Source organism: Leucoraja erinacea, chromosome 29, assembly GCF_028641065.1.
Source record: "Leucoraja erinacea ecotype New England chromosome 29, Leri_hhj_1, whole genome shotgun sequence".
NCBI lineage: Eukaryota > Metazoa > Chordata > Chondrichthyes > Rajiformes > Rajidae > Leucoraja > Leucoraja erinaceus.
This window is the reverse complement of record NC_073405.1, coordinates 3,408,069-3,431,965: the sequence shown is the minus strand read 5'-3', so window position 1 is coordinate 3,431,965 and position 23,897 is coordinate 3,408,069. Positions and strand designations below refer to the sequence as shown.

General features: G+C 42.9%; 3 protein-coding genes across 4 annotated transcripts; 2 read left to right on the top strand and 1 right to left on the bottom strand.

Moving 5' to 3' along the window:
* Positions 1 to 249: 249 nt before the first annotated feature.
* On the bottom strand, positions 250 to 4,644 carry pole4 (polymerase (DNA-directed), epsilon 4, accessory subunit). The gene is made up of 4 exons (XM_055658343.1): positions 4,378 to 4,644; positions 3,049 to 3,133; positions 2,570 to 2,611; positions 250 to 409 (listed from the first exon to the last, which is right to left on the bottom strand). The coding sequence occupies exons 1-4, from the start codon at positions 4,627 to 4,629 to the stop codon at positions 396 to 398; spliced, it is 393 nt and encodes a 130-aa protein (XP_055514318.1). The 5' UTR covers positions 4,630 to 4,644; the 3' UTR covers positions 250 to 395.
* A 3,847-nt stretch (positions 4,645 to 8,491) lies between these two features.
* On the top strand, positions 8,492 to 12,199 carry LOC129710924 (serine/threonine-protein kinase NIM1-like). The gene is made up of 3 exons (XM_055658230.1): positions 8,492 to 8,777; positions 9,437 to 9,705; positions 10,867 to 12,199. The coding sequence occupies exons 1-3, from the start codon at positions 8,492 to 8,494 to the stop codon at positions 11,602 to 11,604; spliced, it is 1,293 nt and encodes a 430-aa protein (XP_055514205.1). The 3' UTR covers positions 11,605 to 12,199.
* Positions 12,200 to 15,230: 3,031 nt separating this feature from the next.
* On the top strand, positions 15,231 to 21,217 carry ndufa11 (NADH:ubiquinone oxidoreductase subunit A11). Of its 2 annotated transcripts, none has more exons than XM_055658342.1 (4): positions 15,231 to 15,406; positions 17,510 to 17,602; positions 17,740 to 17,862; positions 21,037 to 21,217. In XM_055658342.1, exons 1-4 carry the CDS (start codon positions 15,346 to 15,348, stop codon positions 21,147 to 21,149), a joined length of 390 nt encoding a protein of 129 aa, XP_055514317.1. In that variant the 5' UTR covers positions 15,231 to 15,345; the 3' UTR covers positions 21,150 to 21,217. The 2 variants fall into 2 exon arrangements, with proteins under 2 accessions (XP_055514317.1, XP_055514315.1); XM_055658340.1 differs by having other exon boundaries at positions 15,232 to 15,402.
* The last annotated feature ends 2,680 nt before the right edge of the window (positions 21,218 to 23,897 follow it).

Sequence of the window (23,897 nt, the reverse complement as noted above, 5' to 3'; positions counted from 1 at the left end):
GGACTCGGTGGGCCACAGGGCCTGTTTCCACTCTGTATCTCTAAAGTCTAAACTTCACAAGCACTGGGTGCTAGCTATGCAGAGGTTTAAATTGCAAGGTAAATCTGTTCCATGTAAACTACTGATCAGACACATAGTATTATTTCAGTACGATTTTCTTTCACATCTGACAGGTCATGGAAATATTGAAAAAGGAAATTTCAATAGGAAAAGGAAATATTGAAAAAAAGTCACAGAAATTTCATGACGCAAGTTATTTAACATTTATGAAAACATTCACGCCTGAACTCACACAACATGTACAACTCTCTTTTTACAAATTATACAAAATATACATATATAATGTGCATGTCTATCAATGGAGTTACTTTGGCCTCGTGAAACCCTTCTTCATTTCACTCCAGAGTTCCTGGAAGAATAAAAACAGGAAACTCACTGATGTATACAAACTTGCATCAGACGTTTGAACCATATAACCCAAACAGCAAAGACTACTGCCCTGCCCATCATAATAGTGATACACCAAATCTACACATTTGACATATCCTGATGTATGGCAAAATCATATTTGGAAAGAAAAATCATTTTTATATTCAAACAAGTTTATCTGTTTGAAGTCAGATCCTCCAGTACAATTATAAGAATTAGCGTATCTCACTGTACAGATTCACTACCAATCATATCTTGTTTCCAAGGGAGAGAGTTATGTGAAAGTTGCAAAGCAGATGGTCGCACAAAGAATGTGTTAAATCAAAAGCAAGATACAATAAAGATGAAATCCTGCAAGTAAAACTGCTGAGAATATTCAGTCAGACAGCATCTCCAAAGAGGAAATGTTTCAGGTCACGTGCTTGAGATATTCCAGATTAATTATGAGAGGATATTAGTTCACAGTAAATAGATCATAAAACATTTTGTGGAAGGACAATACATATAGTATAAATGCTTAGACTTTACATTAAGCCTTGTATTAGCACCCTGCACTCCCATGTCACTATAAATAATGTGCTACAGTGCTTGATGTGGTAACTGAACCTTAATTGGTACATGTGACAATAAAAGACCTTCGAAACCCATAATCCAGAAACTATTACCACCGAGCCAAGACTTGATGCCCAACGCAGCATTCTAGCGACTTTTGGCTCGGGATCACTTCTGTTTAGGATTCAGACTATCCACATTTATAAGCAATACTAGGGTATGGGGTATAGTATGAGGATCAACCTTGCCAACAATACAAACAAAACTGGATTCAGTTGGACAATTATTATATTAATGGAGATAAAGCCAGTTCAAATAGAAAAGCAAATTAATGTTTTAAAGAACATACATCACAATGTGATAAGGACATTGTAAACAAAGATAATGAATGCAGCTTTTATGGCAAAGGCAGAAGATGGAGATTATTGAGTTGGAAGGACCTCTAGACGCAGGTTTACACTGAAGATAGACACAAAATGCAGGAGTAACTCAGCGGGGCAGGCAGCAACTCTGGACAGAAGGAATGGGTAATGTTTTGGGTCGAGACCCTTCTACAGACAGACGTCATGGGAGAGGGAGAGACAGAGACGTGGAAGGGTAAGGTGTGAAAATGCGATAACAAAGGGGTCGAAGTAAAAATAAAATGGAGAATAGATCATTGTTAGCTAGGGGAAGGTGACAACGAAGCATACAAAGATATATCAGGAAGGTAGACAAACGTGCTGGAGAAAATCAGCGGGTGCAGCAGCATCTATGGAGTGAAGGAAATAGGCAACGTTTCAGCCCGAAACGTTGCCCATTTCCTTTGCTCCATAGATGCTGCTGCATCCGCTGAGTTTCTCCAGCACTTTTCTCTACCTTCGATTTTAAAGCATCTCCAGTTCCTTCTTAAACAAATGTAATCAGGAAGACAGTCAGAATGGTCGGAGAACTAGGATGGGGGAGGGATGGAGAGAGAGGGAAAGCAAGGGTTACCTAAAGTTAGAGAAATCATAATTCATACCGCTGGGTTGTAAGCTGCCCAAGCGAAATATGAGGTGCTGTTCCTCAAATTTGAAAATGAAAGTTAGACACCACATTCTAAAATTGCACTGAAGCAATTGGGACACACAGACTAAGCGTGAAGCTGCTTCATCTGCAGAAAGAAGTTCTCACAGAAATGGTCTCACATGAGCAATTTAAAATCACGAAATAATTTGATATGCCAAGTACCAATTCCACTGATTGAGCAGTGTTTAAAGGGAGATTTGCAAGGTTATAACATACAAGGCCAGAGGTTATTTTAGATTGAAAACATCTTTTAAGGTTAGATAAGTGGTTAAAAACAACAGAATGGGGCTCATACTTTTAATATTTTTGGTTCTAAACAAAATTTAGCATCAGCAAAGTCTAACACATAAAGTCATGTCTTTACATCAATGATGCAATATGTCACTTGCACCAACAATTCCTTCTACTGTACAACTAGAAGCAAATTAAAAAAGCCAGTTTAGTTAATTTCCCAAATTCCTGATAGGGATAACAGCGTGTGGGAGCCAAAGAGCAGGGATCCACGACAAAGATGGGGATGCACACACAACACACTTGCCTTCTAAAAATGCAAATTCATCTGCAGCATCTACGGCATGATCTGAAAGAAAGATAAAACAAAATCATCTTTCAGCAATATGGACAATTTCAAATCAAAATCAAAACTGACTGAGGCAATGTCGTCCAATCCCCAACTTATCTCACAATCTCAACCTTTAGACTGAGGGTGTTGAATCTGTGGATTCCATTGCCACAGAAGGCTGTGGAGGCCATCGGTGGATATTTTTAAGGCAGAGATAAATAGATTCTCGATTAATACAGGTGTTAGGGGTTAAGGCAGGGGTATGGTGTTGAGAGGGAAAGATACATCGGCCATGATTGAATGGCGGAGTAGATTTGATGGGCTGAATGTCCTTATTCTGCTCCTATCACTTATGAACTTATGAAAATCGAGTTTGTCATGCACATCAAGAACAATGACTTTCATGCAAGCTGACATTGTGGAACATGATACGACAGCTAATCTGTCAGACTCACCCAAGTCCTTCCGCTGGATCGTTTTACGTTTTGCTTGCAGTGCAAATGTGTACGCATCCTTGGCAATCACCTCAACAAATAGCTCCTGTCAGCAGAAACAAACAAGCCGTTTCATCATTGGGGCATTTTGATCATCCAGGAAGTCTGTTACAGAATTCCAATGGGCCTCTGGTCTTTTTCAGAAACAGGCCTGTCCCTTTTCTCCTCAGACAGCCCAAAAGTAGACCCTTGATGCATTTTTAAAATAAGAAAACCTTTAATTTAAAATCAATTCTCCCTTGCATATAATCAATGTAATTATTTATTATCAGAGAATACTTGCATATATGAACTGCGGCACAATCATCGGAAATGGAAACTCGAAAGTAAATAAATCTGGATTTACCAATTACCAACTAGAAGGCTTCAATGTGTAATACAGCTGTTCCTAGCATGCAGACGCTGAATTAAAATCTACCTGAAGACATTATTCTGAAGGAAAATAGGGGAAGATTTGACGTGCACAGATAGATCTCACGCTACATTAAACCAGTTGTAACATAGAGCTTTTGAATTCAGAAGGTAGACAAAAATGCTGGAAAAACAGCAGATGATGAGGCAGCATCTATGGAGCGAAGGAAATAGGCAACGTTTCGGGTCGAGACCCTTCTTCGGACATTCTGAATTCAGAATATTGCTTTGCTGGATCTAACATTCAAGGGATCACAAGAACATTGTAAATGTGATCGCATCACTCTACATTATATTAGTGCAAGTGATTGTCAGCTGGGAGCATGTCTGAATACCTGGAAGTGGCCTCCCTCCCCATATCCCCATCCCCTCACCCTCCCAAAACCCATCCCGCAATAATAATAATAAATACTTTATTAATCCCCTTATTCAGGGGAAATTCAGATGTTCTTGCAACACACTAATAAAAATACAACATAGCATTAAAGAAGAAATTTAACATTAAAACATAAAAACATCTCCCCATCCTTTCATCCCTCCATCCCTGCAAAGCAAGAATTTCATTGTCCTATCTGGGACACATGACAATAAACTCTCTTGAATAGAAACATAGAAAATAGGTGCAGGAGTAGGCCATTCGGCCCTTCGAGCCTGCACCATTCGCCATTCAATATGATCATGGCTGATCATCCAACTCAGTATCCTGTACCTGCCTTCTCTCCACACCCCCTGATCCCTTTAGCCACAAGGGCCACATCTAACTCTTGAATCATCCTCCTTCGCTCCATAGATGCTGCTGCACCCGCTGAGTTTCTCCAGCTTTTCTGTGTAACTCTCAAACCTCATCTCCTCCTCTCCCCCTCCGTCCCGCCCGCTCACCGTGGCCTTGCCGATGGCGAACACGGCCTCCTGACTCGCCAGCGTCACCTCGGGGTCGGCCTTTATCAGCCCCTTGATGCGGCTCAGCGGCAGCCGGAGCAGCTTCTGTTGTGGCCTCTCAGCCTCCGTCTCCGCCTCGGCGTCGAGCTGCGCGCTCTGCCGGCTCTCCTGGTCCTGGTCGTGATCGTCTTCCCCCACCGACCCTACCGGCACCGGCACCGGCGGCAATACCGAACTCTCCGCGTCCTCCATGACCGGCCCTTCCCGCCCAACAGGCCGACCAATCACAGAGGCCCGACAGGACGACCAATCACAGAAGCCCAACCAAGCGACCAATCACAAGGGTCCAATGGAGCGGAACCAATCAGATGGCCAACAGGGCGACCAATCACAGAAGCCCGACAGGGCGACCAATCACAAGAACCCGACAGGGCGACCAATCACAGAAACCCAATCAAGCGACCAATCACAAGGGTCCAATGGAGCGGAACCAATCAGATGGCCAACAGGGCGACCAATCACAGAAGCCCGACAGGGCGACCAATCACAAGAACCCGACAGGACGACCAATCACAGAAACCCAATCAAGCGACCAATCACAAGGGTCCAATGGAGCGGAACCAATCAGAGACCCAATGGAACGAACCAATCAGAAGCCCAACATGGAACCAATCACAGAGACCCAGTGGAGCAAACCAATCAGATGCCCAACAGGAAGACCAATCACAGAGGCCCAATGGAGCAAACCAATCAGATGCCCAACAGGAAGACCAATCACAGAGGCCCAATGGAGCAAACCAATCAGATGACCAACAGGAAGACCAATCACAGAGTCCCACAGTGGAAATAAACCAATCAGAGGCCCGCGGTCGCACGCTCCACCAATCACGACCACTCTTCATCCACCAATCAAAACAGACAAGGAAGGTCTATCCAACCAGCTTGGCCCCCGCAGCCACCGTTGTGGACAAAGATCTTCTAGCTCAGCTAGAAGATCTTTGGTTGTGGATGATCAGCCATGATCATATTGAATGGCGGTGCTGGCTCCAAGGGCCGAATGGCCTACTCTTGCACCTAATTTTCTGTTTCTTCGTTTGCCCACAACCTGCGAGCAAAGCACCAAGGCAGATTCCTTCTATGTATACATACTTGGCTAATACATTTTCAATTATTCAATTCAATTCAACTGGCTGGAGAAAGTGGGTAATTCAGATTCAACTCTAATTGCCATTGTCAGAGACAACGAAATGCAGTTAGCATTTCCCTGGAGAGCAACATAGAATATGATTTCAATAAATAAATCTATTTACATGCATACAGTATGGAACTGATCCCCAAGATTCAGGTACAACTCACGGAAATCATATAAACGACAATCCCGCAGTTAAAACATATGTCCTAGTGGAGTAAAAAGCAGCTACAATACGATAGAACTTTACTTATCCCGGGAGGGAAATTGGTTTGCCAACAGTCATAAAACACAACAAGAAATTAAAGTGGAGTGGAAAGTCCAGGATTGGGGGGGGGGGGGGGCAGCAGTCAATCTACCCCACTGTAGAAGGGGGAGAAGTTGTAGTTTGATAGCCACAGAGAAAAAGGATATCCTGTGGTGTTTTTGTGGAACCAGTCTGTTGCTGAAGGTGCTCCTCAGCTTGAGTGTGCCATGGAGGGGGTATTGTCCAAGATGCTCCACAGTTTAAGGATCATCCTCCCCTCCAAGACTATCGTCAGTGAATCTAACTCCACCCCCAGGATGGAGCCAGCCTTCCTGATGAGCTTGTCAATTCTGTTGGTGTCCGCGGCCTTCGCTCTGCTACCCCTGAACACAACAGCGAAGAAGATGGCACTGACCACCACTGATTGATAGAACATCTACAGCTGTTTATTCTTTTATATTTATGAGGATGTTGCCAGGACTAGAGGGTCTGAGCTGTACGGAGAGGTTAAGTAGGCTGGGACTCCATATTCCTTGGAGAGCAAGAGGATGAGGGATGATCTTATAGACATGTATAAAATCATCAGAGGAATAGATCGGGATAGATGTACGGAGTCTCTTGCCCAGAGTAGGTGAATCGAGGATCAGAGGACATAGGTTTATGGTGAAAAGGAAAAGATTTAATAGGAATCTGAGGGGTCACGTTTTCACACAAAGGGTGGTTTATAAATGAAACAAACTGCCAGAGGGGGTTGAGGCAGGGACTATCCCAACATTTAAGAAACGGTTAGACAGGTACATGGATAGGACAAGTTTGGAGGGATATGCACCAAATACGGGCAGGTGGGACTAATGTAGCTGGGACATGTTGGCCAGTGTAGGCAAGATGAGCCGAAGAGCCTGCTTCCACTCTGTATCACTCTATGGCTCTCTATGTTAATACCATTTCCCTCAAATCGCATTAACAGTTGAAAAGAGGTGGATGGGTGACTATTTACCTTATTTCTACTTCTTTTTTAGTCTGAGGATCATTTTCTTCCAAAATATAGAAACAAGGAACTGCAGATGCTGGTTTACAATAAAGGACACACAGGAGTGTGGTCATCTTAGATCAGGCTGTAATTCTGTAATCTGCTTAACAGTAACCAGGTCAGATATAAAAAGGAAAAGGAACTCTGTTAATCCTCCTTCTGATGACCGTGTAAATAAGATTAACCCTCCAGTTTTACCGCTGCCAGTCCACCATAGGACCTGCCTGTGACGGGAGCCATTTCTGGACATTCCGTGTACGTTTGACACAAGAATCAAAGGAAAATCAGAAGGAAATGAAACAGTAGAAATGGGCACCTCATGCAAAAGGATAAATCACACCGATCCAAATAATAATCACACCCCGCTGTGATAGAGGAATTTCAGAGTCATCTAAATGGGTAACTAATCCTGCGAATTTATGACACAGCAATTTATCACCATAACAGTTGTTATTATAATGCATTTAATCCAGATTTGAAATTTGAAATACTTTCATTAATACCTGTAATGGTAAAATTGATTTGGTAAAATGTGAATGGTGCCACTCCCAAAATGTCCTGTTTGTCTGTCTTATTGAAGCTGGCATGACATTTGCTTGATGTAATAATCCAGGGAAACTTTTTATGGGCAATGTTGTTGTTGGTTGTGGTGAGATACATTTCCAGTGCCTTGATAGTTCGTAACACAATGAGGACAGCCAGCTTGGAATTGTCTGATTTGTCCTGGTCTATTCCCTAATCCACCATTGTTGTGTCATCAAAAAACAATGGCAGGTGTCATCTGTGTGAAGATGGGACTTTATCTCTTATGCATGATGTCAGGGCCAGATGTATCTGCCAAAGGTAGACTGGTGAAGACAAAATCAAGTAGGTTTATCCCTTGTGCGTAAATTCTACATTCCACATCCATCCAGGGATGCCGGCAGTCCTTCCAGGTGAGACAGAGGTTCACACACACCTCCACTAACCTCATGTGCTGAATTCAGTATTCCAGATGCGGCCTCCTGTACATCGGCGAGACCAAGCACAGACTCGGCGATCATTGCGTTCAACACTTACGCTCGGTCCGCCAAAGTCTGCTGGATCTCTCGGCATGAAAAATAAAATATATTTTCAAACTATTTTCATTATACTTCATAACCACCAAGGCATTTTGCACAAATCTGCTTACTGAACATCACTGAAATTTAGTTTACTTTTCCTTTCAGAGTCATCTCAGAAAATTTTCAGACTTGGTCTAGAAGCTGTGGAAGGCCCTCCCACCATCCAGAGTGTTTGTGGTCAATGAATAGAAGGATAAGTGAAAGTTGTTCCAGTCATTTTTACTGTAATTAGAAGTAACAATACATGAACCTCATTGACATTGAGCATCATTGGAGCAGAAACTTTAGGTTTGAGCTTTTTGTATTACAGTAAATAAAGAACATAACTTGTATCTAAGTCTGGGAAGAGGCTTTGAGAAGAGACTTTGAGAAGAGAGACTACTGGAGATATGACTACATTGAAATAAGATCATATCTGGAGCAGCTTTTCAACTAAAGTTCACATCAATAAGGCAGTGGTTTCTCCTTGTGTGCCCTGCACAGGAATCATTTTGATGGCAATGGTGTAGACCCGGTTCCTCGGATATAATCTGTGCACCTTGATGATGGCTGTAGCACTTTCTGTTCGCAGTGAGGGATTGAGGGGCTTCTCCAGCCCAAATCAAGGCATTAAATGGCAGATGCAACACAAGATGGATGAAGACGAATTGGGGGAGAAGGGAAACACAGTATTCACACCCTTTGAAAAAGTCATTTACGATATGAGGAACAATGAAAAAGTGAAAAGTGAACTGATACTTGGAAAGAGGATTGGATTTTACCAGCTCCGCGGAGAAATTGGCATTGGGAACTTCTCAAAAGTGAAACTTGGAATACATTGCTTGACAAAAGGTACGTCTAACCTACCACATTCCACTGAGAATATTTGAGAGGTTATGCAAACAGGCTGTCTTAGGGCCCTCTAAGCACCCCTTCTTCAATGTGTTTCGTTTAGAGATACAGACTTCGGTCCACTGACTCCTTGCCGAATATCGATCACCTGTTCGCACTAGTTCTATATTATCCCACTTTCTCATCCACCCCCGACACACTGGAGGCAATTTTACAGGGGAGAATTAACCAACACACCCACATGTCTTTGGGGATGTGCAATGAAACTGGAGCACCCGGAGAAAACCTATATGGTCACAGGGAGAACATGCAAACTCCACACTGGCAGAACCTGAGGTCAGGTTTGCATTGGGTCTGGTGCTGTGAGGCAGCAGCTTTGCAAACTGTGCTGCCTTGTTTTCATGCATTTAATTACTAATATTATACGATTCCATTATGATATGTAAAATGGTCCAAAGCATTAAGTAGGTTGATACACGCTCCCACAAATGGAGTCATAAATGTCATTGTTTTAGGACATGTAAGTACAAACACGTAAGCATGGCTATTAAATAATCTACTACTTCACTGACTCCATTTGAGAAGTTAAGACATCCTATCTAGTAGATTGTTCATTGATGATAGAAGGTGACTGATGGATTTTACTTTCCGATTTGTAGAAAGGGTAGCAATTAAAATTATGGATAAAAAGCACCTTACCCACGAGAAACAGGAGCTGTTCATAAATGAAGTTCTGTGTATGGAGCAACTTCATCATCCAAATATTATCCGATTATATGAGGTGCTGGAGTCACACACTCGTCTACATCTGGTCTTGGAGTACGCAGAAGGAGGGGATCTCTTCACCAAGATCTGCACACAGGGACGCCTCTTGGAACACGAGAGTAAATTTATATTTATTCAGATTGTATCGGCTGTCAAACATATGGTAAGTGGGAAAAATAGTCTTGGCTAAAGAAAGAGATTGCCTCCGTTTAAAGTCACCTTTAAACTGATATGTCTACCATCAGTGAACCTGAGATGTTGGATGTTAGTGAAACTCAACGGGTGAGGCAGCATCTACGGATAGAAAGAATAGGCGACGTTTCGGGTCGAGACCCTTCTTATTTATTTATTTATTTAGGTAGGTTGTTTATATGGTCTTCCATTTGTTACTATGTTATTTACACCTAGCATGAGATTGCTTTGGGCTCAATAGTGACTCAAAAGCAGTAAATGCCTGAAATACTCAGCAAGTCAGGCAGCATCTGTGGGGAAAGAGAGACAAATAGATAGAGCAACTTCCTAACCATAGAGCAAGTTCCGAATGATACACTATCCCGCTAATAGGGTTCATAAATGTCATTGTTTTAGGACTTCAGTACAAGATTGTTGTCGTAGGGCAAGGCAGTACACTATTGTCATGGTGTGTTTCCTTTGTGTATATTATTTTGAACAGCTTGATTAAATTTCCTTTCTGTGACCGATTACCTTTTTAGACCTCCTAATCTACAATTAAAGATTTGTAATCCTGTGATTAATCTTAATTGTCCAAAATTGAGTAATTCTGAATTGTAATGCAATTCTGAGTGAATTATTTCCAGACAGAATGAAAATAAAGATAAGCACAAGCCATTTGGCCCAATAGTGATTCAAAAGCAGCAAAGGCCTGAAATACTCAGCGTCAGGAAGCATCTGTGGGGAGAGAGAGATGGAAAGAGACAAAGAAAAGTCATTACTGATATTTATATGCTCAAAACGCATTTACTTCCTCTACATATAACCCAATCAGTCGTTAATTTCTTGTTGCCTTACGAGTTTAGTTTAGTTCAGTTTGTTGTCACGTGTATCGAGGTACAGTGAAAAGCTTTTGTTGCGTGCTAACCAGTCAGCGGAAAGACAATACATGATTACAATCGAGGTATCCGCAGTGTACAGATACCTGATTAAGGGAATAGAGTTTATACGATAAAGTCCAGTAATGACCGATTAAAGATAGTCCGAGTGTCTCAGTATTACATTTAACAATCTAGTAACTCTGTTTCTTTCATAATTTCCTTTCTTGATTGCTTCACATTTGTTCATCTTCATTTTCCATTTACTTTTACAGCATGAAAACAATGTGGTACATCGAGATATCAAAGCAGAAAATGTCTTTTATTCACATGGTAACCTTGTGAAAGTGGGTGACTTTGGCTTCAGTGTCCTGTGTCCTGTGAATGAACCGCTTAAGACGTGCTGTGGCTCCCCTCCATACGCAGCCCCAGAGCTATTTAGAGAAAAAAGTTACTTTGGAATCCACGTGGACATTTGGGCTCTGGGTATCCTGTTATACTTCATAATGACAGCCACTTTGCCATTCCGTGCAGACACAGTCAAGAAGCTAAAAAAATCCATCTTATTGGGATCATATTCAATTCCACCTTATGTATCCGATCTCTGCAAGACACTAATACATGGAATTCTGCAACCCATCCCGACTAACCGCTACTCTATAGCCAACATCCTGGACTGTCCATGGCTGAGGGGGTTGCAACTTCCAGAGCCGCACCAACCATTCCACTTGAGTCCAGATCACCTGGCCGCGCATATGCCCCTCAGTGAAGAGGAGAGTGACGTGAAAAATGCATTGAGTGACCTAGGGATCACGGAGGGACTCATCGACAATAACCATGATTGGGAGTTTCACAATCCTATCATTGGCACTTATCGCATTGTTCTTCACCAGAGACAAAAAATATGCTCTGCCCTGATCAACACATGTTGTAGAGGCCAAACAATGAATGAAAGGAGTAGGCGGCAACCGAGGGAACACATGCAGAACTCAAGAATGTGTTTGATTCTATAAATCCTACAAACATATCAATAACATTGCAGAAAAGAAGAGAACAATTGCAGCACCAGAAGTTGCCAAAGCCAAAGATAAAATGGCCACAGAGGCAGTGAGCATGAAAGAAACCTCTTCTAGTTTTACTTGCCTAGGAACCAGGGAACTCTGATATTCCAGCAGTGGTCTGCGCAAGTATTGTACTTAATGAATCTATGGGGAAACCTTTTCTTTTCTTATTAGGGTTCATATGCAATAGGAATTCCAGTAAATATATAAAGATATGACCGTGGATATATTAATTAAGTTCAAACGTTTGTTTGGTGCAGGAGCAGAATTAGGCCATTCGATCCAACAAGTCTACTCCGCCATTTAATCATGGCTATCTATTTTTCTCTCTCAACCCCATTCTATCTGCCTTCTCCCCAAAACCCCTGACACCCGGGTGTCTTGATTAAAAATCAAGAAATAAGCATGGGGGCTTCCCCATTTTCCACAAACGTAAAAAAAAAAAATGTCATGAATAAAGGGATAGAAATAGGTGTATCGTGTCTGTGAAACACAAATCGAATGTAAGAGTCACCTACACACCAGATCTCTGCCAGAAATTATTCCATGGAATTCTATTGAAGACATGAAGAACGGCAAGAGAGTAATCTCTACTGAGGGCATAAGACGTGTACAAAGGGATTGCAGATAGGTTAACTGAGTTGGGAAAAGGTGAAATTGTCTAAGTCTATGATTTCTTGTGCCCCATTCTGTTATTTGTTTCCCACAATACCAGGTCCTCAATGACCAGTCTCCACTATCTTTCCTGTCTCGTGGTCCACAGCTGGCCTGACTACAATCTTGTGATCAAATTTGCACATTAAAATAAGTGCCAGAGTTTGCTCCTCTAAGTGCACTTGGCTTGTTCAGACTGACGATCATGTATATATACAACAGTACACCCTATACAACACTCCCACGTTAAGTTAGTTTGTAGAAATAGGAAGGTTTGTCTGTGGAAAATTTGGAATTAAGTCTCAAATGAGTTTTGCGCCTGGACGTTTATTGGCCAGGCATAAACATAATTCAGGAGAATTATGATAAAGCTAGAAAATTCTTTGATTTAATTTAGTAAATTGGCAGAAAATGTCAAACACTGAATTGAACATTAAGCATGATGAAACAAGAAACAACCATGAATGATGACAATGACAAAGAACAGCAGCTTTCCAGGAGGGAAACAGAGCTATTTGGATCAGCCTTCTCAAGGAAAAGGTTGTTCACTGCATTTAACTTTTCATTAAGGTAAAAGCTGGATGTTATGTGAAGTTGAATGTGAACTGTATGTTTATCTTTGCTAAATCCATTGCACCCTGGATAGTGAATGTACCCCTGTAGGTGGAACCCAGTCTGAGGAATATTGAAGAATCAAGTACTCATTGTTGCTCTTCATGCTTGTTCATTAGATGTTACTCATCACGCCTATTCATTATGTGACATCAATGGCATCATTTGATGAATTAATGGTGTTTGTTGGTGCAGTCATGTTGAGCAAGATGCTTGAATAAGTTTGGGATCATGTGCTTGTTAAAATGTTGGTTAAACAGCCCACAATGATACAAATCTGATGTGAAAACAGTGAAAAGGGGAAATAGAGCAATAAACATCCTTTGTCATGTACAATGTATCTGTGATTTATTACTTAACAGGTACAGTATTATTAATGGACAGGTAAAAGTATATGAAAGATTTAGAGGGATATGGGCCAAATGCAGGCAGGTAGGACTAACGTAGATAGGGCATCTTGGTCGGCGTGATCGTTGGGACCAAGGGCCTGTCTCCATGCTGTATGACTCTTTAACTCTAAATAACTTGCAATTAACAGGTAACAATTTAGTAAACAGAATTTCTGATTGTTTCCATGCAATAATATCTTGCGTGCACGTAAATTAGGTCAGTGTTTCTCAACAACTGGAGCAGCAGAGCAGTTGCAGCAGAGATTTTGCCTGTCCGTCTTGCAACATTTAAGAAACAATTCGACAGGTACATGGTTAGGGATGTGGGATTTGGAGGGATGTGGGCCAAACATAGGCAGGTGGGACTGGTGTAGATGGGACATGTTGCTCAGTGTGAGCAAGTTGGGCCGATAGGGCTGTATGACTCTATATTAGATTTGATTAAATTTACGAAAATATAATTTAATAACACTTTATGAAAAAAGAGATACGTTACAAGTTTAAATTGTTAATAGAAAAAAACAACAGAAAACTTGTGCAACTCAGAGTAAATTTACATTCCAAATCAGGGCTGCTCCAATCAATTCAGATGTTTCATTGACAGGATTAAGGTGGGAGGAATCTGCGTAGATGAATTTGCATGGTTTGTGAGTGTCGCAGAAACATGTATTGGGAATATGTGGCTGGAGTGGAGCTTGGAATGTGGGCCAGGTTTACAGCCAGTGAGTAAATGTACTGATATATGCAGTTTACTTCAGGAATATATTGTGTGTAAAAGGTAAATCAATTTCCCCAAGTCTGAAATTTAAACCCGATTTGTGAAATTACAGGGTTATGAAGTTAGAGAGATTTTACGGTGTTGAGTTTGGTTTATGAGTTTGAGTTGAGTTTAGTTTATTGACACATGTGACAAGCATTGATCAAGATCGGCTAAAGAAACAGGAACAGGAGTCAGTGTTGCAGAGATTAACACAAACTAATGATCTTGTGGTTTAGGAGCCTTCAGGGAAGTTATCATAATGTATTAAAATTTCATATAATCATTGAAAATGATTTCTGAAACTAGGTTTTTAAAAGTAGACAAAGTAATTGTTGAAGGTATCTAAACTAGTCCTTTATAAACTATATTTATTGTTTGAGCAGCACAACTGTGCAAGTCCTGAAGGTTAAATAATAAATGTACAGAATACAACTGGGCGTAGACATCTATCTCTTAGCGCTTACAGATCTGAGCCGCTGGAATAGTGGTAAAACACATGGGTATCAGAGAAATCAAAGGTAGACACTCAAATGCTGGCACCGTAAAAGGACAGCCGCAGATGAGTCAGCAGTTTCTATGGAGAGAATGAATGAAAGAAGAATACGTTTATTGGCCAAGTATTCACATGAAAGGAATTTGCCTTGGTGCAACGTTTCGGGTCGAAACCCTTCGAAAACAAAGGGGAGACGAGGGTGAGGCCAGGCCCCAACAACAACGTTTGGTGAAGTGATTTATAAACGGTCAAACTACATTCGAGCAGGGGCCATTAGACCCGGCCCGTTATACTCTGAGAAAGCTGCCGCACACTCACTTGTGGGGAGGCTTGAAGGTGTCACGAGTTTGACCGACATACTCTGAAGAACCTTGTCAACGGTTTGCGGCCCCCCCCTAGCAATTTCCGGGGCTCCATGAGATGCTGCTGCACGTGGGGTTGAAGCAAGCTTTGCTGTGGGTCTTCGACGTGTGTGGGGAGGCTGGCGCGCGTCACGAGTATGGGGGCGTTAGCGAGGGTCACGTGCGGGGGGGCTGACGTGGGATACGTTGGGGTCTGAAGTGAGTTACGTTAGGGGGAGGGGTTGACGTAATCACGTGGGGGAGGGACTAGCGTGATCACGTTGGGGGGGGGTGTGCGTGTGCGCCGGCGTTGTCACGTGCAAAGATCCTACACCTTTGGTCACGTGTGCGCGGGGTCACGTGTGGTCGAGGCCTGCTCTCCCCGGGTCAGCCTGTCCTTTGGCGGCGCCGACATGGGGCTCGACGGCTACTGGGACTCGGCCGATGGCGACCAGTGTCCGGCCAAAACCTGGCAGGCCACGCGGCTCGGGGCTGGCCTCGGTAGGTACGGGCCCAGGCAGTGGCGGCGTGAGGCGAGTCAGAGGATGTACAAGGGCAAGGACAAGGGCAGGGAGAGGGGGGGAGAGAGGGAGGTGGAGGGGGCCGAGGACGGAGAAGAAGAAGAAGAGGGTGGGAGGAGGAAGAGGGAGGGAGCAAAGATCACATAGAGCTCTATGATCTTTGGGAGGGAGAGAGAGACGGAGGAGTGGAAAGGGAGGAGCAGGAAGAAGAGGAGAGAAGGGGGAAGAGATGGAGAAAGGAAGAGGGAAGGAGAGACAGAGGGAGAAGGAGGAAGAGAGGGGGAAGAGAGGGGGAAGGAGAGACAGGGAGAAGGAGGAAGAGAGGAGGAGAGACAGGGAGAAGGAGGAAGAGAGGGGGAAGGAGAGACAGGGAGAAGGAGGAAGAGAGGAGGAGAGACAGGGAGAAGGAGGAAGAGAGGGAGAAGGAGGAAGAGGGAAGGAGAGACAGAGGGAGAAGGAGGAAGAGGGAAGGAGAGAGGGAGGAAGAGAGAGAGGAGAGGAGAGGGAAGCTTGCTGCTGAAGCGTGTTATTTGTTTAGCAGCAAAACGCAGTGATTTGGGAATATATTGGTTTGCTAAATATGTCCTTGCTGGTAATTCACCTATTTTGATGCATGCAAATCTCAGTGCACAGAATGTCAAAAGCAAGGTTAATATCAGCTTACACTACAATACGTTTTTTGAGTTCAATTAATTAATTCTCACTGAAAGATGTCGGGTGGAATGAAGTGAACTCGGAATTATGTTGTATCGTAGTTAGAAGGAAACTTTGGTGATAAACGCCGATACTTTGGTTATTTCGATCATAAGTGATAGGAGTAGAATTCAGTCAATCACTCCCTCCTAACCCCATTCTCCTGCTTTCTCCCCATAACCTCTGGTACCTGCACTAATCAAGAATCTATCTTTCTCTGCCGTAAAAATATCCATTGACTTGGCCTCCACAGCCTTCTGTGGCAAAGAATTCCACAGATTCACCACCCTCTGACTGAAGTAATTTCTCCTCATCTCCTTCCTAAAATAATGTGTTGGCCACAACCATTGTGCTGCCTACATTCGCTCTGGCTGAAGAAAGTGAGTGATAAAGTGGCACTCTAAATCAACAAGTAGAATACAAACGACAACCTGCCACTTAAATAGGTCTGTCCCAGGAGGGTAAAAGGCAGTTGTTAATAGCATCCAAGCCCCCAAATCATATTAACCGCTAAAACCTGGAGCATGAGGGACTATTTCAGGAGCACAGGAAACGTTAACACTGACACATATTTAGTGTGACATAGTGCACCATACTAGAATGTTACTTGATTTCATTTCCATTCATTGGATTCATCCCAAAGTCATCAACTGCATGTACCTGACTTAAACTCTGACACTCTCTCACACCAATTATTTACTCGCCATTACCACACATTACGCCTATACTTTGTTTTGTTAGTTCGATCATAATGTCATAAGTGATAGGAGTAAAATTAGGCCATTCGGCCCATCAAGTCTACTCTGCCATTCAATCATGGCTGATCTAATTCTCCCTCCTAACTCCATTTTCCTGCCTTCTCATACAGTATATTTTTTTTCTTCTCTTTGTTGCACAGACAATTTAATGGACCATCCAAGAATTTTATTTGAGGAGAAAATAAAACTTAAAAGCTATATTGTTTTGGATATTATCACAGATAGGTTGTGAGAGATATTTATATCCTGTGGAATCAGGTTTAGTTTAGAGATACGGCCTGAAAACAGGCCCTTTGGCCCACCGAGTCAGCACCGGGCAGCGATCACCCTGCACACCAGCACTGTCCTACATACACACATTAGGGGCAATTTACAATTTTCACCAAAGCCAATTAACCGACAAACCTGTACATCTTTGGAGTGCGGGAGGAAACCGGAGCATCCAGAGAAAAGCCATGTGGTCTCAGGGAGAAGGTACAAACTCTGTACAGACAGCACACATGTAGTCAGGATTGAACCCGGGTCTTTGCCGCTCTGATTATTTTAATTCAGGTTTTCTGAGACCAATTGCTGTTAAAGTTGAAACTCTCAGGCAGTCTTACAGAATGACAAACTTTGATGTGATTATTTTTTCAGGTCTTGTTGGTTCAGCGTATCATATTGTTGCAATGCCTCCGACAAATGCCATTGATGCCATTCAACGAGGAGTCAATGGCACCTTGACAATGGGTAAGAACATTTTTTGATGTGATACATACTAGGTTAAATATTATTTTACGAAGACAAATGCTTTACTCAGTTTGTTTCCTGAAAATCACATTTTATTGCTTTAGTAATAACTCCAAATTCATTTGTTTGGTTTTCAGCTACAGTTGGTGCAATTTTTGGAATAACTACCTGCTTAACTGCACATTTCCGAGACACCAACGATGATCCATTGAATTATTTCATTGGTGGTTGTGCCTCGGGAATCTTTCTCGGAGTACGAGGTGAGTTCAATGGTGCTTCAATCCTTTGCGAAATTTCCAGTATAGCTTTAAAAAAAATTTCAAAACTACCTTCATCCAAGTTATTTTTAAGAAGGAACTGCAGATGCTGGAAAAATCGGAAGTCTCGACCCAAAACGTCACCTATTCCTTCGCTCCATAGATGCTGCTTCACCCGCTGAGTTTCTCCAGCATTTTTATCTACCTTCGATTTTCCGGAAGGGTCTCGACCCGAAACGTCACCTATTCCTTCACTCCATAGATGCTGCCTCACCCGCTGAATTTCCGGAAGGGTCTCAATCCGAAACGTCACCTATTCCTTTGCTCCATAGATGCTGCCTCACCCGCTGAGTTTCTCCAGCATTTTTATCTACGTTATAGTGGGATTAGCTTTAATGTAGTCTAGTCGTACACCACCATCTAAATTGGAGAATCCTAATTGCTGCTTATTTCAGGGGATGCTGGTGAACACAGAAGATTTTGCCACAAACCTCAGCATAATACAATTTGCGCTGGTCCTCACTCGGACAATGGAGGAGGCCCAGGACCAGAAAAGTCAGTGGGAATGGGAGGGGGAGTTAAAGTGTTTAGCAACCAGTAATTTAGCAATTGGAGGAACAGCTCCTCATATTTCGCTTGGGCAGCTTACACCCCAGCGGTATGAATATTGACCTCTAACTTCAAGTAACCCTTGCTTTCCCTCTCCCTCCATCACTCCCCCTTTCCAGGTCCCCGACCAGTCTGACTGTCCCTAATTTATCTGTTTGCTTAGTTGTTACTTTCTCCCAGCTAGCATTGATCTATTGTACATTTTCCTTGATCTCCACGCCCTTTGATGTCTCGTTCTCACACCTTAAACTTCCTTATCTCTGTATCTCCCCCTCCCCTGACTCTCAGTCTGAAGAAGAGTCTCGACCCGAAATGGGGAAGTAGCTATTCCTGAACCTGGACGTTGCAGTCTTCAGGCTCCTGTACCTTCTACCATGAAGGTAGCGGGAGATGAGTGTGTATCCAGGATGGTGTGGGTCCTTGATGATGCTGCCAGCCTTTTTGAGGCATTCTCCTACCTTCTCCCCATAACCCCTGACACCAATACTAATCAAGAATCTGTCTATCCATTGACTTGACCTCCACAGCCTTCTGTGGCAAATAATTCCCTAGATTCACCAGTATTATTGAATGCTGATGTTTCCACACTTGATACATTCACTGTTACAGATTGTGAGCAGCATGGAGTCTCCATCATGTCTCCCTCCAATTCCACGTGCTTTAATTTTGTTGAATCATCTCTTTTCTACATCATAAATCATTCATTTTGATCCAACATTATTTTAAACATCTTTTGTGATGTAGCTGTGGCTAAGATTTTCCTGTTATGTTTTTGTGCCTGGGAAAGATATACATCTGTTGTAAGCAACTGACATTTTTTATAAAAAGACACAAAATGCTGGAGTAACTCCTCGGGATAGGCAGCATCTCTGGAGAGAAGGAATGGGTGATGTTTCGGGTCGAGGCCCTTCTTCAGGTATGAAGAAGAGTCTCGACCCGAAACCTCACCCATTCCTTTTCTCCAACTATGCTGTCTGTCCCGCTGAGTTACTCCAGCTTTTTGTGTCTATCTTCGGTTTAAACCAGCATCTGCAGTTCCTTCCTACACATCTCTTGGTCAACCTGTCCAAATCAATGTCTCTGCTAAGTGCGTGTTAGTTGAGGTGTTTGCTAGGTTACAGTAGTGACGACACTGTAAATATAATTGGATTTGTTGTTCTTTGGGGTATATTGAAGTAATGATAAACATTTTATAAATACACACTTATTAACGACGCAGTGACTGTGTTATTTATGGGTGCTGCCGCATCTCATGAGAAAAAGGTTGGGTGACGTTTCGAGTCGGGACCTTTCTTCAGACTGTGACCCGAAATGCCATCCATCCTTTTTCCAGAGATGCTGCCTGACCTGCAGTTACTACAGGATTTGTGCCTATCTTTGGTGTAAACCAGCCTCTGTACTTATTCTGGATGCTGCTGTTCCCACTGCTGGCCACTAGATAGCAGCAGATGTTGCTCTGAAAACGTTACACTCGAATATAATGGGCTCTCAAGTTTATTTGACGCCTTGAGAATTTTTTAAAAAGTACAATTTTAAAACTATGCTGATTTTTTTTTTTGTATTAAATAATGTTTTGCATACGCATCAAAGCAATGGTCTCTTTTTGCCTAGGTACTGCTGTTTGCAGGTACACAAAATTGCTGGAGAAATTCAGCGGGTGCAGCAGCATTTATGGAGCGAAGGAAATAGGCAACGTTTCGGGCCGAAACGCTTATGGGTTTCGGCCCGAAACGCTTACGGGTTTCGGCCCGAAACGCTGCCTATTTCCTTCAGGGTTTCGGCTCGAAACGTTGCCTATTTCCTTCAGGGTTTCGGCCAGAAACGTTGCCTATTTCCTTCAGGGTTTCGGCCAGAAATATTGCCTATTTCCTTCAGGGTTTCGGCCCGAAACGTCGCCTATTTCCTTCGCTCCATAGATGCTGCTGCACCCGCTGAGTTTCTCCAGCAATTTTGTGTACCTTTGATCTTCCAGCATCTGCAGTTCCTTCTTGACCATACTGCTATTTGCCGTTTGGTGTCACAGGTTTGAAGTATCAGTTGATCTCCATATTAGTTTTTAGTTTTTGTTTAGTTTTAGAGATACAGCGCAGAAACGGGACCTTCGGTCCACCGAACCCACGCCAACCAACGATCCCCGCATCCTAGCACTATCGTACACACACACACTAGGCTCAATTTACAATTATACTAAGCCATTTAACCTACAAGCCTGCATGTCTGTGGAGAGTGGGAGGAAACCGGAGCACCCAGGGAAAACCCACGCAGGTCACGGTTGTACAAACTCCATACAGGCAGAAGTCGTAGTCAGGATCAAACTCGGGTCTCTGGTTGCCACCTCGTTCTGCCAACGACATCGCGGGGTGACGCAAGCCTGTTTGGCCGTGAGTTGTCACCCAAAGAGTCGTACCTTTGTCTGGTCGCCGCTGGATTTTCAACATTTTGAACATTTTCGGCGACCTACTATGACGGGTGCCGGCAAGTCGCCGAAAAAAATTGCGTGAGTGGGAAGGGCCCTTTATGGAGCGCACTGTTACAGCATTAATAAACTGCTTTGTCATTCCTCCACAGCTCACAGCTACATGACTGGCACAGCAGCCTGTCTGTGTCTAGGTGCTGTTGCATCTCTCACAAAGATGGGCAAGATGGAAGGCTGGCGTTTATCTGGACCTCCCAAACTTTGAAAGCAGCTGAAGCAGCCTCAAACTTGTAATATAATATTTCTTGTCCATTAAAAAGAATGTCAATTCTGCTCTAGTGTTTCCTCGTGGTGGCAGTCCTAGCACTTCACTGACTTCTGGGTGAAGGAATTCCCTTCGCAGCTCAGTCCTGAGCATCTGATCCCTGAATTTGAGACTGTCTTCTGAGGCTCAGGAGACATCCAGCAGGGAAATTCATCCATGTCTCTATCCTGTAAATCTCTGCCAGGATTTTGTATGTTTTAATGAGGTTGATTCTCATACTCCTGGAGTTGGAAGTTATGATCTCCATAATCTTTCCTTGCACACCAGTCCTCCCATAACGTGAATCAGTATGGGATACCTTTGTTGCATTCCAACATTCTATCGGAACAAATGTTTCCTCTAAGGTAGAGAAGCCAAACAGGCACATAAGGTCTTCCCAGGCTCATAAGTAATCTCACCACTCTCCCATCGACTTTTACTCAAAACTACTTTTACTAAATTACTCAATTCTTTATTAAAGAGATTACTCCGTCAGCTGTAAACTTTATGTGCCATCAAAACTGTGTGTCACAGCTAATAATAATTCAGGCTAAATATTTTTGCGATGTGAACTTTAATGGCTAAATTTAGAAAACTTGCCATGACAAACACTGATATCATTCAAAAGCAAATTTTGCAAAAAAACAAAAAATAAAATCTGATATACTTAGCCAGTCGGGTAGCATCTATGAGGGAAGAAAGGGTTAATATTTCAGATTTTTATATTTTTAAATATGAAGTTTTAAATAGCAGAGAAAGTGGGGAAGAGAGGAGAGAATAAAAATGAAACTGCTTGGCTGGATATCAGGAGAACGAGATACAAATGGTAGAGATGGTGCTAAGTTTGGTCAAGATCAGTTAATAACAAACGCTTACTCTGCAGGATGTGTAACGAGATGGCAAGTGAAGTCTAAAATGCAAGGCAAGAGGAGTGAAGTGGCTTGTACATGATGCGTACACACAGTCGCTCAAAGATTGTTCGAGGCAGCATTGAAAAGGATGAGGTAAATATACAATTAGTTCAGTCATCATACTTCCTGGGCGGCACGGTGTCACAGTGGTAGAGTTGCTGCCTCACAGCGCCAGAGACCTGGGTTTGATCCTGACTACGTGTGCTGTCTGTACGAAGTTTGTACGTTCTCCATGTGATGGCGTGGGTTTTCTCCGGGTGCTCCGGTTTCCTCCCACATCCCAAAGACGTACAGGTTTGTAGGTTAATTGGCTTCAGGAAATTGTCCAGCGTGTAGGATAGATCTAGTGTAGAAATAACATTGAGGAAAGAACACGCTGACTTGTTCTTGGCGTGTACGATAGAACGGTCGCGCAGCGGTGGAGTTGCTGCCTTACAGCGCTTTCAGTACCAGAGACCCGTGTTCAATCCCGACTATGGGTGCTGTCTGTACGGAGTTTGTACGTTCTCCCCATGACCGCGTGGGTTTTCTCCGGGACCTTCGGTTTTCTCCCACATTCCAAAGACGCACAGGTTTGTAGGTTAATTGGCTTGGTGTAAATGTAAAAATTGTCCCTAGCGTGCGTAGGGTATTGTTAGTGTGCGGGGATTGCTGGTCGGCACGGACTCAGTGGGCCAAAGGGCCTGTTTCCGCGTGGTATCTGTAAACTAAAATCTAAACTAGTGTACGGGTGATTGCTGGTGTACGAGCCAGTGTGGATTCCATGGGCCAAAGTGCCTGTTTCTATGCTGTATCTCTAAAATCAACTAAACTAAATTAGCAGCTTACTGAGCAATTGGCAGGATATTGCCAATCTGCACCAACAGCTGATGGAATTCTGTGCATTTTGATCACCAGGCGGAAATGTATCTGTATGCATAATTCTCAAATAGCTGGTCAATTTTCATGGCCATCTGGATTTTGACATTCTCTCATGCCCCTAAACAAGACAGCATTGTGCAGCAGTGTTTAGAAATAGGATGAATCTGTCAGATCATGCCAACTAATTCTCTGGAAGTCGGTGAAGAAGATTTCACCTCATAAATATTGCAGTTATAAAATCTGCTTATCCTCGTCTTGATTGTAATCTTTTGCTGACTGGATAGCATGCAACAAAAAGGTTTTCGCTGCACCTCGGTACCCATGACAATAAACTAAACTAAATAACTAATATTAGCATTGCAATGAGGTACGAATGTTTCTAACTATGTTCCTCAAAAATTACATGTAAAAAAATATATATAATAATTGTTTCATTGCATTTCTTGCTGTAACAGGATGGAATTGCTGAGTTGCTCAAACTTTTTGTCTGTCTTGTCTGTTATATCTGCTGGATATTTTCTAATTACAAATGTCCACAATTTGGGAAGATGACCCGTGAGAAGAAAGCAGAGGCAAACTGAGATGTGTAACGGTAGATGCAGGATGCTTCAGTTGAATAATGTTAAGCTCAATGGGGACATTGTGGTGTAGTGGTTGAGCTACTGCCTAACAGCGCCAGACACCCAGGTTCAATTCTGACTACGGGTGCTTGTCTGTACAGAGTTAGTATAGAAACATAGAAAGCAGGTGCAGGAGTAGGCCGTTTGGCCCTTCGAGCCAGCACTGGCATTCAATATGATCATGGCTGATCATCCAGAATCAGGACCCCGTTCCTGCTTCCTCCCCATATCCTTTGATTCCGTTAGGCCTAAGACCTATATCTACTCTCTCTTGAAAACATCCAGTGAATTGGCCTCCACAGCCTTCTGTGGCAGAG